Genomic DNA, 16,664 nt, shown 5'->3' on the forward strand with positions numbered 1-16,664 from the left:
AATGCATTAACAACATTACAAGTTAGGAGCAATTCAATCACTTTTTAAATATAATACCAATTAATTATAAAAAATAAACTCAATATTTGTTTTTTACAAGAATAAACTCAATACCTAGTTCAAACAATGGTATTACATGTATCTTGGTTATCTGTAAAATCTATTGGTAGCTAAATCCGGAGAAATTACGGACCATGTAAAAAACTGTCGGTCACTAAATCCTTCTAGAAGGACCAAGTAAAAAATGGGTGTCTGGAATGCCCTCACCCGTCTGAGCGGTCGACTGTGAATGCCTTCACCAACTATATACTTAGAACTGATTGGTTTGGTTCTGTCCCGTTTTCAATGGAAATATGGGCAGGGTCTGTTTATATTTTTTTTCCGGTTAAGCACTTCCAGCCAGAAGTTCGCAGCTAGCTAACTAACTCGCATAACTTCCCAAACATGTATTCATGCAAAACTGGCATTTAATGTTCGGTAAGGGGATGTCACAACAACTGGCAGAAACGGAAGCTTTTCATGGAGCAGGACGGTTTTGACCACCAAACGTTTTTGATTTGCACCAACCTCCTATGGATGAGGAGTCTCTTCGGCTTTGGCTCAAAGCATTGAACTTGAAGAAACCACCAAACCGACCCTATGTGTGTTCCTATCACTTCGTGGACAACAGGCCGACTGAAGACCATCCTTTCCCTGGGAAGTGACTAGCCTAGATGCTCCAGTTAGGCTGGACTCATGACATTTTTAACAATGCTTTTTTCTGATAAAAAAATGGTCCATTCAAATTAAATTTTTCAAATCAAATGTATTTATATAGCCCTTCGTACATCAGCTGAAATCTCAAAGTGCTGTACAGAAACCCAGCCTAAAACCCCAAACAGCAAGCAATGCATGTGAAAGAAGCACGGTGGCTAGGAAAAACTCCCTAGGAAAAACTCCCTAGAAAGGCCAAAAACCTAGGAAGAAACATAGAGAGGAACCAGGCTATGAGGGGTGGCCAGTCCTCTTCTGGCTGTGCCGGGTGGATATTATAACAGAACATGGTCAAGATGTTAAAATGTTCATAAATGACCAGCATGGTCAAATAATAATAATAGTAGTTGTCGAGGGTGCAACAAGCACGTCCGGTGAACAGGTCAGGGTTCCATAGCCGCAGGCAGAACAGTTGAAACTGGAGCAGCAGCATGGCCAGGTGGACTGGGGACAACAAGGAGTCATCATGCCAGGTAGTCCTGAGGCATGGTCCTAGGGCTCAGGTCCTCCGAGAGAAAGAAAGAAAGAGAGAAAGAGAGAATTAGAGAGAGCATATTTAAATTCACACAGGACACCGGATAAGACAAGAGAAATACTCCAGATGTAACAGACTGACCCTAGCCCCCCGACACATAAACTACTGCAGCATAAATACTGGAGGCTGAGACAGGAGGGATCAGAAGACACTGTGGCCCCATCCGATGATACCCCCGGACAGGGCCAAACAGGCAGGATATAACCCCACCCACTTTGCCAAAGCACAGTCCCCACACTACTAGAGGGATGTCTACAACCACCAACTAACCGTCCTAAGACAAGGCCGAGTATAGCCCACAAAGATCTCCGCCATGGCACAACCCAAGGGGGGGGCGCCAACCCAGACAGGAAGACCAGGTCAGTGACGCACCCCTCCCATGGACAGCATGGAAGAACACCAGTAAGCCAGTGACTCAGCCCCTGTAATAGGGTTAGAGGCAGAGAATCCCAGTGGAAAGAGGGGAACCGTCAAGGCAGAGACAGCAAGGGCGGTTCGTTGCTCCAGCCTTTCCGTTCACCTTCACACTCCTGGGCCAGACTATTTTTGCAATGTTACGTAGATGGAAAAAAGCTGTCCTTGTGACAGTCTTGATATGTTCTTCAAAAGAGAGATCAGGGTCCAGAGTAACGCCGAGGTCCTTCACAGTTTTATTTGAGACGACTGTACAACCATCCAGATTAATTGTCAGATTCAACAGAAGATCTCTTTGTTTCTTGGGACCTAGAACAAGCATCTCTGTTTTGTCCGAGTTTAAAAGTAGAACGTTTGCAGCCATCCACTTCCTTATGTCTGAAACACAGGCTTCTAGCGAGGGCAATTTTGGGGCTTCACCATGTTTCATTGAAATGTACAGCTGTGTGTCATCCGCATAGCAGTGAAATTTAACATTATGTTTTCGAATGACATCCCCAAGAGGTAAAATATATAGTGAAAACAATAGTGGTCCTAAAACGGAACCTTGAGGAACCCCGAAATGTACAATTGATTTGTCAGAGGACAAACCATTCACAGAGACAAACTGATATCTTTCCGACAGATAAGATCTAAACCAGGCCAGAACTTGTCCATGTAGACCAATTTGGGTTTCCAATCTCTCCAAAAGAATGTGGTGATCGATGGTATCAAAAGCGGCACTAAGATCTAGGAGCACGAGGACAGATGCAGAGCCTCGGTCTGACGTCATTAAAAGGTCATTTACCACCTTCACAAGTGCAGTCTCGGTGCTATGATGGGGTCTAAAACCAGACTGAAGCGTTTTGTATACATTGTTTGTCTTCAGGAAGGCAGTGAGTTGCTGTGCAACAGCTTTTTCAAAAATTTTTGAGAGGAATGGAAGATTCGATATAGGCCGATAGTTTTTTATCATTTCTGGGTCAAGATTCGGCTTTTTCAAGAGAGGCTTTATTACTGCCACATTTAGTGAGCTTGGTACACATCCGGTGGATAGAGAGCCGTTTATTATGTTCAACATAGGAGGGCCAAGCACAGGAAGCAGCTCTTTCAGTAGTTTAGTTGGAATAGGGTCCAGTATGCAGCTTGAGGGTTTGGAGGCCATGATTATTTTCATCATTGTGTCAAGAGATATAGTACTAAAACACTTTAGTATCTCCCTTGATCCTAGGTCCTGGCAGAGTTGTGCAGACTCAGGACAATGGAGCTTTGGAGGAATACCATTGCATCCGCCGTGGAGCCTAGTTTCACAATATTACCATATCCCAGCTGTTTGCCGTAGTTTTTAAATAATCACAAAAAACAGGCCTTATTTTAGGGCATTTTTCACCCTGCCAGCTCCTATTAGTTCTATTGAGCACCGTGGCACCAACTCGCTTTCCGAATGTTCTATTCCTAGCCCATTGTTCTACGTCACAATGCCTGCTTCGCTATTGTTGGCAATGAGACCTGCCCACGTTGTAACATAAACAACAACAAAAAATCGTCCCATTGTTTCCTATAGTGGAAATATACAGTTGAAGTCGGAAGTTAACATACACCTTAGCCAAATACTTTTAAACTCAGTTTTTCACAATTCATTTAATCCTAGTAAAAACTCCCTGTTTTAGGTCAGTTAGGATCACTACTTTGTTTTAAGAATGTGAAATGTCAGAATAATAGTAGAGAGAATGATTTATTTCAGCTTTTATATCTTTCATCACATTCCCAGTGGGTCAGAAGTTTACATACACTCAATTAGTATTTGGTAGCATTGCCTTTAAATTGTTTAACTTGGGTCAAACGTTTCGAGTAGCCTTCCACAAGCTTCCCACAATAAGTTGGGTGAATTTTGGCCCATTCCTCCTGACAGAGCTGGCGTAACTGAGTCAGGTTTGTAGGCCTCGTTGCTCACACAAGCTTTTTCAGTTCTGCCCACAAATGTTCCATAGGATTGAGATCAGGGCTTTGTGATGGCCACTCCAACACCTTGACTTTGTTGTCCATAAGCTATTTTGTGTGTGTGTGCGTTTTGGAGTGTCAGTGTAAGTGTATGGTTAGAGTCCAGTGAGTGTATATCGAGCCTGTGCAAGAGAGTCAATGCAGATAATAATAACAAATATTAATAAAAAATGGGTGTCAATGCAAATAGTCCGGGTAACCATTTGATTAACTGTTCAGCAGTGCTACGGCTTAGGGGTAGAAGCTGTTAAGGAGCCTTTTGGCTCTCCGGGACCGCTTGCTGTGCAGTAGCAGAGAGAACAGTCTATGACTTGGGTGGCTGGAGCCTTTGACAATTTTTAGGGCCTTCCTCTGACACTGCCTGGTAGTGAGCTTGAAGAATATTGAAAAGAATAATGAGCAAATGTTGCAGAATCCAGGTGTGGAAAGCTCTTAGACACTTACCCAGAAAGACTCACAGCTGTAATCGCTGTCAAAGGTGCTTGTACAAAGTATTGGCTCAAGGGTGTGAATACTTATCTAAATTAGATATTTCAGTATTAAATTCTCAATACATTTGCAAACATTTCTTAATATATGTTTTCACTTTTTCATTATGGTGTACTGTGTGTAGCTGGGTGAGAGAAAAAACATATATTTAATCCATTTTGAATTCAGACTGTAACACAACAAAATGTGGAATAAGTCAAGGTGTATGAATACTTTCTGAAGGCACTGTAGACAAGGATGGGGGCTTGGGGTTTTGATGGGAAAGCTCTAGACTTTACAGGGAAGGACCATGGTTAGCAGGGTTGGCCTTCATTCCATTTCAACTCAATTAACTCTGAAAATGAAGTCAAATGCAGTTCATGAGTTCACTCAGTTCAGGAAACAACAAATTCATTGAATTGGATTTTCTACGTTTTCAAATGTCCAATTGCTACATTTGCTGAGCTGAGCCAGACTGGAATGGAATCAGAGTTTTGCAGGCAGATCACCCGTGATACAAGTCAGTATTCGACATCCATCCATGGCTGAGGATGTCAGGATATGACGTGGAAACCGGCCACTAGGGGCAACAGTGAGCGCTGTTACCTTTAAGTAAGTTTTGGTTTTTCTAGGACATTGTGGATGTGGATAAGCATCTGCCTCTGACTCCAAAGGTTTCATGGTTGAATCCAGCGATAGAGTGTCATTTTTGATAGTTTTGTTATAAGCCTATCCCAAACCTTACCCCTTACCTTAACCATTTGGAGTTAATGCCTAACCTTAAGATTTCGGAGTTAATGCCTAAACTTAACCTTAAAATCCGGAGTTAATCCGTAAATTTAACATTTGGAACAACTTTGAAATTTGAAGTTTGAGAAACAACAAAGCAACAAAGCCCAAATCCTGTGATAATCAAACAGAACAGAAAATACAACAACCACTGTTGTAATGTGTGGCGGAAAGAAGCAAACATTATTTTTGTCCCCACTAGTGACTACCCTTTTCCACTTGTACTCTAACTAGCTATCCCCCTTTCCCTTTCTTTAAATATTCTCATGAATGGATTTCACATGAATTCTTGGTTATTCCCATCTATGCAAATGGTATGTCTGGCATCTAGTGGTGTTTTGCAGTATGACATGACTGGAGTCCTGTCTATCTCTAACATGCTGACCAGACCAGTTGCAAAATAAATGAACACATACATGTTATTCAATCATTGCACGCGCGCAAGCATCTGCTTAGCCAGGTGCTAAAATACAACTTGGTTCTATTTGTGACACTGGACGCGCTGCAAGTCCTGTATCTTCCATCTCCTCATTTGTTTTTAGGAGCATATACCCACGTGCCATCTCCTCATTGGTTTTAAGGAGCATATATCAAATCAAATTTCAAATCAAATTTATTTATAAAGCCCTTCTTACATCAGCTGATATCTCAAAGTACTGTACAGAAACCCAGCCTAAAACCCCAAACAGCAAGCAATGCAGGTGTAGAAGCACGGTGGCTAGGAACAACTCCCTAGAAAGGCCAGAACCTAGGAAGAAACCTAGAGAGGAACCAGGCTATGAGGGGTGACCAGTCCTCTTCTGGCTGTGCCGGGTGGAGATTATAACAGAACATGGCCAAGATGTTCAAATGTTCATAGATGACCAGCAGGGTCAAATAATAATAATCACAGTGGTTGTCGAGGGTGCAACAGGTCAGAACCTCAGGAGTAAATGTCAGTTGGCTTTTCATAGCCGTTCATTCAGAGTATCTCTACCGCTCCTGCTGTCTCTGGAGATTTGAAAACAGCAGGTCTGGGACAGGTAGCACGTCCGGTGAACAGGTCAGGGTTCCATAGCCTCAGGCAGAACAGTTGAAACTGGAGCAGCAGCACAGCCAGGTGGACTGGGGTCAGCATGGAGTCATCAGGCAAGGTAGTCCTGAGGCATGGTCCTAGGGCTCAGGTCATCCGAGAGAGAGAGAGAGAGAGAGAGAGAGAGAGAGAGAGAGAGAGAGAGAGAGAGAGAGAGAGAGAGAAAGAGAGAGAGAGAGAAAAAGAAAGAAAGAATTAGAGAGAGCATACTTAAATTCACACAGGACACCGGAAAAGACAGGAGAAATACTCCAGATATAACAGACTGACCCTAGCTCCCTGACACATAAACTACTGCAGCATAAATACTGGAGGCTGAGACAGGAGAGGTCGGGAGACACTGTGGCCCCATCCGACGATACCCCCGGACAGGGCCAAACAGGCAGGATATAACCCTACCCACTTTGCCAAAGCACAGCCCCCACACCACTAGAGGGATAGCTTCAACCACCAACTTACCATCCTGAGACAGGGCCGAGTATAGTCCACAAAGATCTCCGCCACGGCACAACCCAAGGGGGGGCACCAACCCAGACAGAAGGATCACGTCAGTGACTCAACCCACTCAAGTGACGCACCCCTCCTCGAGACGGCATGGAAGAGCATCAGTAAGCAAATTGATATAAAACATCCCCACTAAATGTTTTTAAATGCTCACGAATTTCTACAAAATTAGCACAAATTTATATTAAACATGGCTACAAATTATGAAACGAGCTCACGAATTGTAAAACGTCCACGTACTGTAATATACATCCACTATACTTTTAGTTTTGGATGTTATGATGATATTCCCTGGAGGTCGGGGCCCACAGGGCAGGTGCCCTGCGTGCCCATTCGGTAATCTGGCCCTGATCATGAAATTAAACTACAGGTATTGTTGTTACACATCCTCACACTGTCTTGGAGGATAAAACTGAGACTGTAGCCAGCTTCCATTTTACCTAATTTTATTGTCCAAAGAATGTTCTCATAGTCCAGAAGCATTGGATGAAAATGCACAATGTTGGTGCCATGCAGGAGCACTGACCAATCTGCCTCCAAAAGAGGACTGCTGGTTTTGAGGATGGTGTGGAGGTCAGTGGTTGATGATCTGAGCACCCCCTGAGATGGTGAGTATGGTTTCAGTAGACCACTATTGAGCTGGTAGATCAGATAGGAGCTTCGAGGAAAGGTCATTTAGTGCTTTGAATGTGGTTCATATTGCCTTATAGTGAATTCAGGACTTGGACAGGGAGTCGATGCAGCTTAAAGATGCATTTACATGGGGGTTTGGATGATAGTGTCAAATTTCTAAGAATGAGCGAAAATATTGGAGTTTGGGGACTGGAGGGGATAATAGTGAAGTTGGGAAATGTGCAAATATTTAGATACAAACATATAGTCAAGTTGGGGATTATTCAGATATTCCTGTTGAAAAAGAGAAATGACAGAAAGATATAATCTTACAGTATATTAAATTCATCCCATTGGGCCAAAACTGGTTGAATAAACGTTGTTTCCACCTCATTTCAACAACCAAAAAAATCTATGTGATGACGGTAAATCAATGTGGAAAACACAATTGGATTTTTTTCACCCAACTTTTAACCAACATTTTTGGTTAATTTCACATTGGTTGATTTTCCAAATTTAAATCAAAACTAGACATTGAACTGATGTCTGTGCCCAGCGGGATTGGAGTTCTGTAATCATATCAGCTCATTTGTCATACTTCTTCTAATCATTCAGAGAGAATGTACCTTTCTTTGAGGTTAACCTTTGAGATGACCTCCCTCAAGGATTCTCGCTCTTTCCTCGGAGCGAATTTGTCCCACATTTTAGCAAAGTCGCCATTGGTGGCCACGTTTCTCAAGATATTGCGACTATGATGCCTGTGGACAAAGATTTTAATATCATCTTAAACGTGCAACATATCAAATCATTTCTGCTGTCTGTGATTAAAAACAGTAATCAATTGATGGCAAACTGAGAAAAAATATCCCATCAAAATAAGACATACATTAGGTCGAATTTGCAAGAGGGTCGAGAGCCGTGCGTCCTGCGAAACACAACCCAGCCAAGCCGTACTACTTCTTGACACAAAGCCCGCTTAACCTGGAAGCCAGCTGCATCAATGTGTCGGAGAAAACACCATACACCTGGCGACCGTGTCAGCGTGCATTGGTCACCACAGGAGGTCGCTAGTTGGCGATGGGAGAAGAACATCCTTTGGCTTCGGCTAAGCTTTTGGCTTTTTAACTTTCAAACCCACATGAGTGCCTGGACTTGGATTTTCCTATGCCACGTAGCACTTATTTGTGTTTATAATTTTTCCTATCTGTTTTCAATTACTATTCCCCTCCAAGAGAACCTGTGGTTGTTTTGGAATACCTAAAATCCGCAATTCAATCCATGACACCCTTTAGCATAGATGCTGTAGACAGCTGACAATGTGGCTTTTAAAGGCAATTTCAATTTGTATTCGTGGTAAACGCTGCAGATGTCGACTCAAGAGTAAATTACCTTTACAAGTTGCATTGTCGGCGATCTAGTGCTATAGCGAGCCATGGATTGAATCACGGCCTAAATTAAGGCCGGCCATTATGTTTAAGCAAGCGACTTTACAGGAGGAACATCCCACCTGACTTCCTGTGCAGGGTCCACAGCCAGTTTACTGACGGCAATCAAGAAACGGTCAGTGAGGTCTTTCTTCCCCGACAGGAGACGAGCCATTCCCATGACCTCAGCCAGTCTCTCCAGGTGCTGAGCAGTGCAGCTCCTCACCGCAGCGTTACGGTGGCTGAGGAAGGAAAAACAGAGCACATCAGTTACATGTCATAGAGATACATGAGTTAGGAGACGAATGATAATGGATTGTATTGATGAAGTCTCATCGATGGATCAAAATGTTCAGTAAGACTTTATATTAAAGTCCCTTAATATACCATTTTTTATAAGCTGTTTGTGAAGAGTTCAATTACCATTTATTAATCATTATTCCTACATTTGTAAATGTCAATGAGAAATCTATAAATAGTTATTTACACATTTATAAACGCTATTTTAAATGATTTGTTCAAGATTTATCAGATAATTAATAAGGTATTTGATCATAGTGCCTTGTATATGATTTCATAATGTTAAATACCTTTCCACTCTCAGTCCAATTCTTGCTAGTCAATGTCAACTCATTGCCTATAAATATACATATTTATAAATGTATTTATATTCCAGCCCAGGCGCAATTTCGATTTTGGTCACTAGATGGCAGCAGTGTCAGTGCAAAGTCTTAGACTGATCCAATGAACCATTGTATATCTGTTCAAAATGTTGTATCAAGACTGCCCAAATGTGCCTAATTGGTTTATCAATACATTGTGCACTCTTCTCAAACAAATAGATTGATATTCCTACTGTAAATTGGACAGTGCAGTTAAATTAACAAGAATTTAAGCTTTCTGCCCATATCTGTCCTGGGAAATGTTTTTGTTACTTACAACCTCATGCCAATCACATTTGCCTACATTAGCTCAACCGTCCCGCGGGGGGGACACTGATCCCGTGGAGGTTTAATATCATAATGTTTCTTAAGACCTGCCTAAATGAAAACATGTGAATATTTGTGATGGTGTATATTAAATTGATTGACTTTGTAGTAGGTAGTATTTGATATATAACTATACATTAAAATGTTTATATTTTACGCTATAAAGATACTTAAAATATGCAAGCAAGCATTAGGCAATGAGTTGACATTGACTTGCAAGAATTAGACTGAGAGTGGAAAGGTATTTAACATTATGAAATCATATACAAGGCATTAACAAACATTACAATGCAATACCTTATGCATGATCAGAGAGGGAGAGAGAGAGAGAAGTCATAGCCTGAAAGGCCATGCCCCAAGAGTCGCTGGGGTGGAGAGAGAGAGAGTGTATCTCACTAGCGCAGGTCAGGAACAAAGAAAAAGAGAGAGACAATGAATCTAAGACTCTTAAAATCCTCTGAGTTGTTAAAATAAAACAATGTGAGTTGTTAACCAATATGCTACTATAAAAGTGAACTTCCAATCAGATATCAGACCTACAGATGTAAACACAACTGAAACTCTGCTACCCAGAGTGGTAACGAGGGGGTTGGCGAGATAATTGAAATTATAAACCGGGTGGTTTGACCCCTGAATGCTGATTGGCTGAAAGCTGTGGCGTATAACCTACCATTTGGTTTTGAAATATTGAAGTATTTTTTTGTAAACAACAGGAAAAGGTGACTGTAAGAAGCACTCATAATTTCAAATAGGCTACATGTCGTATTAAACAGCATATAAACACTCTAAATAGGTCAGGAGTCAGACATGTAGCCTAATACGAAATGTATTTGTAGTAGAGTTAAAATGGTTATTCCATCAAACTTCAAATTATTAGAATAGTACACAACGCAGAACAGAACAACCAGGTTGAGGGCCAAAGCCCGCGAACAGGAATATTCCAAGTTCAGACAGAAGGGGGGAGTCAGATCGCTTTGATCGCCAGGAACTTTACTTTTGGTGTCTATTTTTAATTGTTGCGCTACTGGTGCTGCCTGTTGATGTTAGGTAGGCAGTTACAGTAGCTGAATGATGTTAACATCTTCGGGTTTTGTTTCATTAAATGTATTTTATTTCATCTGGGTGCATGCGTCACCTACTAACACCCTGGTGCTACCCGTAGCTGCCGTTCTCTTCAGTCCGAGAAAACCCAGAGAGAAAGGTGTGTCTTGATATGACTCCTTTGTAGAAGTCCATATCGTGAAATAAATAAAACATCCCAAGGTTAATGCTGTAGATATTGTTGTTATAAGGGAATGTGAGACTATAGAAACATGTAACTGTGAGTTTTATTGTTGTTATTAATATAGTTTACAGAGTGCTAAAAGTGCTGCTGTTGCTAGCTAGTGTGCCTTTCTGTGATGCAGACTGGGAGCTAACGGTACGGGCGTTGCATTATGGGAGATGTAGTTTGGTCCTCTAAGGTATGAATGGGATAGAGGCGATTTCACGTTGTAACTTGTTTGTGCTGCAGTGTTTTTTGTAAATGAGTTGTTGTATTTTGGTACTGTCAACACTATGGCGCACGCGCGCAGCCAGTTTGGGTTCTGCGTAAGCTCAGCATTTAAACAACCTTTTGTTGTATTAAATCGTTATAGTCTATAAATTGCACATACATGCTGATTGACTTACTTAGAATGAAATACAAATTAAATAAAAATGCGTCATTAGGCTCAGTCTACAGTGCCTTTGAATTCATTTTTAGAAACATGAGTTTGGCCAGAGTCTGTAGCTTCAGGCTCATGTGATTGTGCCTGGAGAGCAGGCCAGCCGCAGAGAATACGCTCTCAGCTCTTGCAGAGCCATTTGGGATGCTAAACACCGTTTGGGCCACTAATGCCCGGCTGGGCAGGGATGCGTAGTTATTTTTATTTTGTTCTGTAGGTAGGCCTAAAGGATTTTAGGTCAAATATCCCTATCAAAACAGAACGCTCCTTGAAAGAGGTAATAGAGTTAGTTAGCATGCCATCAATGATGGCCTATTGTGTAGATAATAGAAGGAAAATTAACTGAACTTTTTAGAGATTATTTTTTGTTTATAAATAATGCGCTAAAATGACACACTTAGCTAGCTAACCACCTCGTTCCTTTCTGTTAGCATGTACACGTAGTAAGTACATGCTTTCGGGATACATGTCTTTTCATTCTTTAGTTGTGGACACTACATAACCGCACTCCCTCTCTTCCTCTTGGTCCTCCTCATCTTTGTAAGTCTCCTTGATTTTTCACCTGTGTGTTTTATCAGCTTCTTTATGAAGATATTTAGAATATTAGATGACAGTAGCTAAAGCAAGGTGCTATAGCAGCACACAAGTAGACTACAAATGCATGTTGGGCCGGGCATGCCCTGAGCTTGTAAAATGAGTGCTACTGGAGCACTACTGGAGCGAAATTGAAGGGGGCGAGAAAGTCGAAGCTCCAGCCTCTGGGAAACTTGCTCCACGATCCAGTCAAATAGGGCAAGCTCCACTCCTCACTCCGCTCACATACTCTGGCATGGCCACACCCTAGGTGGGACTGACTTTGCAGCTATCTGCATCTCAGTCAGACATGTCGCGTTGGAGCCTATTTGTGCTCTGTTCTAACAAATCTCGCTGCGCATCATGTAGAAATGACCTAGTCTGATCATGCTCTTTTTCATATGCTTGAAGTTCTGCTTCCAATTGCTCTATGCTGCGCTCTGATTTCCTCTGGGAAGTTCATCAGTAGTTTGCTGTGTTGCTATTAGTTTTTCCCGAGTAAAAGCACAGCAAGCTTTAGAATTAACATTCTCTCGTATTTTTTCTTATGCATGTCAATACACTGAGTATACAAAACATTAAGATCGTCTTCTCTTTCCATGACAGACTGACCAGGTGAATCCAATTATTGATGTCACTTGTTAAATCCACTTCAATCAGTATAAATGAAGGGGAGGTGACAGGTTAAATAAGGATTTTAAAGTTTTGAGACAATGTAATATTGCCTTTGTGTAGCTGGTGTAGAGGAGTCAGGCGCAGGACAGCAGATATGAGTAATAAACATAATTTACTCAAATATTCACAAATACAACGCAATAATTCGAGGCCACAATAACGGACCGTATTATAAACAAACAATCACTCACAAACAAACATGGAGGAACAGAGGGTTAAATAATGAACAAGTAATTGGGGGAATGAAATTACATTTACGTCATTTAGCAGACACTGTTATCCAGAGCGACTTACAGTAGTGAATGCATACATTTTTTTATTTTTTCCTGTGCTGGCCCCCCGTGGGAATTGAACCCACAACCCTGGTGTTGCAAACACCATGCTCTACCAACTGAGCTACAGGGAAGGCTAAATCAGGTGTGTAAGACAAGGACAAAACAAATGGAAAATGAAAAGTAGATCGGCGATGGCTAGAAGGTCGGTGACGTAGACCGCCGAACGCCGCCCGAACAAGGAGAGGGACCGACCTCGGCGGAAGTCGTGACAGACAATATGGACATGGATTGTGTATGTGTGCCATTTAGAGGGTGAATGGGCAAGACAATATTTAAGTGCCTTTGAACGGGGGGCTAGGGTCATTATGTTATATCCGGTGTAATTCTCCTGTCTTATCTGGTGTCCTGTGTGATCATATATATGCTCCTTCTAATTCTCCTATCTTTCTCGCTCTCCCCTCTCGGAGGACCTGAGCCCTAGGACCATGCCTCAGGACTATCTGGCCTGACGACTCCTGGCTGTCCCCGTCCCTAGTCCACCTGGTCGTGCTGCTGACCCTGTTTCTGCTGTTCTGCCTGCGGCCATAGAACCCTGACGTGTTCACCAGACCCCCCCGCCCCCCCTATGTTAAGTATACTCAGTGCATATTGCCAGCACTAAAGAATTTCATCCCTATTCGAATCAAATGTGAGAACATTCTTGCCTTTTTTGATCAAATCAAATCATCAAATCGATTTCCATAACTCAAAAATATAGATTGCTTGCATATTCGCCTTCACATAGGCCACGTGTTCATTATATATGATAATTTTATTTGTAAACAAATAAAATTATCATATATAATGAACATGTGGCAAGTCAGTTATGAACAAACTCTTATTTTCAATGACGGCCTAGGAACAGTGGGTTAACTGCCTTGTTCAGGGGCAGAACGACAGATTTTTACCTTGTTAGCTCGGGGATTCAATCTCGCAACCTTTTGGTTACAAGTCCAACGCGCTAACCACTAGGCTACCTGCTGCCCCAATAGAATAACAGAATAGAATAAACTCAAATTTAGTCCAAAGTATGTGTAAGATATATCACATTGGGGTCACCATTTACTGTAGTGTCGAATTACAGGAAATTAACTTTAATATGCACATGTTTCTCTCCGCCGTCAAGAGGGGTGCCATAATTTTTGGGGGCCCGCTTGGTGTGGGGGCCTCCCAACCAAACCTCTCCAAGAGGCTAAAGAGGCTGCTCTGGAGCATCACTTTCATATAAAGTGTTAACAAATGTTCTTGTGTAGAGATGACATACATCCACTGCTAATTAGGTCCGGGACGATACCAGTATCCAAAACACGAAGCGGATTTATACAGCAGGTTTTTAAAGGACCAAAGAGTGAGATCTGCTTTGTGTTTTCATTTTTGCCATTGAAAATATATTGCGATACTGGCATTGTCCCGGCCCTAATACTTGCCTTCATTGCACATTTAGACTTGCCATTTGTACTTGCCATTTGCCTTCATTGCACATTTATACATCCCACTTAATAACATACATTGTACTTAATTGTTTTACTTGTACATTTTTTGCACTCTTTTATTTGCACTTCTGGTCAGATGCTAACTGCATTTCGTTGTACTGTACTTGTACTATGACAGTAAAGTTGAATCTAATCTAATGTGTGGTATACCTAAGCGAGCAGTGACCATTTTGCACCAGAAAGTTCAGGTCTGTTTGGAGTGAATCCTAACTTCCACTCGAGTCAAACTTTCAATGTGAGACAAAGTGAACATTTGTGGAAGTCCGGATCTACCCCTTAGTGAGTGTTAATTGACCCCTCTCCCTCTTTACCTCAGCCCACCGACCAGCAGGGCATTCATGACACGGGTAGGGGTGCAGCTCTGCACCATGTGACCCAGGGCACAGTTGGCGCCCTGCCGGATGAAGGTGTTGGCCTCGCTGGCTTTGTGCAGCAGCACGCGTGCCGTCCCCTCCACCTCACTGTCCATGGCCCTCTGGAGGTGGACGTACATGTCACCCAGTGTGGCCATGGCAGCACAGGACACTGCAGAGCGCAGGTTCTTCACCTGAATCATAATAACATGCACAGGACCAGCTATTAATGTTGAGCAGTACAACCCACGAACATCAGAAACGTGACACAATAATTTGACTTGTTCTCCAAATGTAGCAGATTTGTGCAGATGAATGAATAGGGCAGTGAATGAATACAGCTACCTCATTTATAATGGCAAGGCAGATATCATGGAGTTTAGGCATCAGTATGTCCATGTGGTTCTGAGCCATCACACGGACAGAGGTCAAGCCCTCGATCTTCTTCTCCCTGCAATTCAGTGAAAGAAACGTAAGCAATTTCCACAACATTTTCCAAAAACATTATAATGATGTTCATCAATTAGGACTCTGGTCTCTTAATTTCAGAAGTTTCTATGCTCTGTAGCTCAAATCTACATTTCCAAGGACACTACACTGTGCTTCCTTTAGCCTAGCTCCATTGGTCTTGTCTACAGTGAATGCTCACCAGTCATCAGAGGCAGAGTGGAGCAGCTTGAAGGTCTTAGTCAGGGCCTGCTCTGGGTTGGACAGGGGCTGCAATCTGGCCTGGTCCTGACTTTTCTTTATTTGGCCCTTTGGCTCACTGGCTGCCTTCTTGTCTATGGGTTGACAGCAGACATCTATCTCTCTGTGAACTGTATTTATGTATTTACTCATTTCCATATCTGTTTGTAGCTTTTAACACTAGAACATCTTAGTTCATTATGATATCATTTTAAATTTAGCACACATTTTTTGGTGCTCACCCTGCTCAGAAGCAGGGTCTAATTCGCCTTGAGCAAAGGTTATCTCACTGTGCAACAGGCAAAGCAAGTGTGGAAAAATGTCTTAGCCCTGGGCTAAAGCCATTTGTGTCCCTTCCCTTCCTACTATCAGTCTACCTAGCTTCATCTCGCTGTCTAATTTAAATTAGTGTGAGTACATGAGAGGGACTGACCTGAGCCGGTGTCAGCCTTTTGCAGGCTAAGGAACCTTGTAGTCCGAGGCAGTTTGCTCCTGGGCTTGGTAGGAGGGGGAGCAGGCCTGGGTGGGCTGTCACGCGACTTTACCGGGGTCCCAACATCCAAGTAGTCACGGAGCTCCGCAGGGGTGTTCATATCCACTGAGCTCAGGCTTCCCAAGGAGCTGGTGGCTATTTCCCCCATGGACATGGCCGAGCCCAAACTTCTCCTGCCCATGGCCTTCACCTCATGTACCACCTTTGGCGTAGACCAGAAAAGATTGCTCCCATCATAGAAATGCATATAGAACTAGTATATACATAAACTAATACACAGAGATCCTGTATTCTAGGATCTATTCTATCATGCCGTCAAAGAGAGTATCATTTCTAACCTGTACCCCCGCACACTGTACCCCCTCAACTAACCTGTACCCCCGCACACTGACTCGGTACCGATACCCCCTGTATATAGCCTCGTTATTGTTATGTCATTGTGTTACTTTTATTATTATTATTGTTTACATTAGTTTATTTGTTAAATATTTTCCTAACTCTTCTTGAACTGCACTGTTGGTTTCACAGTAAGGTCTACACTTGTGTTTTCACAAATTTTCACATTTACAATAAATTCAAAGTCCATCCTACCTTCCAGGCCTCCTCCTTCAGGTGAGCCTCGATGTCCCTCACCTCCTCCATCAGGTCAATGGGTCTGTTGTTGTCAGCACAGCCCTGGTCCAACTGGACTTTCAGGGCTTTGACTCCCCGCCTGCCCTTCTTCTTCTTGCCCCTCTTGGAGGGAGCTCCAGTGGGAGGGACGGGAACAGGCCGCACGCTACTGCTGCTGAATGACTTATTCACCTGGATGGACTCCAGAGAGTGAGATC

The 16,664-nt window shown here is 42.6% G+C and overlaps 1 protein-coding gene across 2 annotated transcripts; it reads right to left on the reverse strand.

Moving 5' to 3' along the window:
- Positions 1 to 1,218: 1,218 nt before the first annotated feature.
- Positions 1,219 to 15,721, reverse strand: LOC115178021 (TOG array regulator of axonemal microtubules protein 1-like). 2 transcript variants are annotated; one of them, XM_029739031.1, is made up of 6 exons: positions 15,304 to 15,721; positions 15,000 to 15,105; positions 14,613 to 14,848; positions 8,635 to 8,793; positions 7,754 to 7,885; positions 1,219 to 1,259 (listed from the first exon to the last, which is right to left on the reverse strand). In XM_029739031.1, the coding sequence occupies exons 1-6, from the start codon at positions 15,498 to 15,500 to the stop codon at positions 1,253 to 1,255; spliced, it is 837 nt and encodes a 278-aa protein (XP_029594891.1). In that variant the 5' UTR covers positions 15,501 to 15,721; the 3' UTR covers positions 1,219 to 1,252. The 2 variants fall into 2 exon arrangements, with proteins under 2 accessions (XP_029594891.1, XP_029594890.1); XM_029739030.1 differs by lacking the exon at positions 1,219 to 1,259 and adding an exon at positions 7,339 to 7,421.
- Between the last annotated feature and the right edge of the window lie 943 nt (positions 15,722 to 16,664).

The sequence above is a fragment of the Salmo trutta genome, chromosome 38, assembly GCF_901001165.1.
Source record: "Salmo trutta chromosome 38, fSalTru1.1, whole genome shotgun sequence".
Classification (NCBI taxonomy): Eukaryota; Metazoa; Chordata; class Actinopteri; order Salmoniformes; family Salmonidae; genus Salmo; species Salmo trutta.

Coding starts and splice junctions, on each gene's coding strand:
- LOC115178021 (XM_029739030.1), bottom strand. CDS start 15,500: ATGGAAATGAGTAAATACATAAATACAGTTCACAGAGAGATAGATGTC. Junction 15,106..15,303: donor CACTCTGCCTCTGATGACTG/GTGAGCATTCAC, acceptor ACTGAATTGCAG/GGAGAAGAAGATCGAGGGCT. Junction 14,849..14,999: donor GCCTTGCCATTATAAATGAG/GTAGCTGTATTC, acceptor ATTATGATTCAG/GTGAAGAACCTGCGCTCTGC.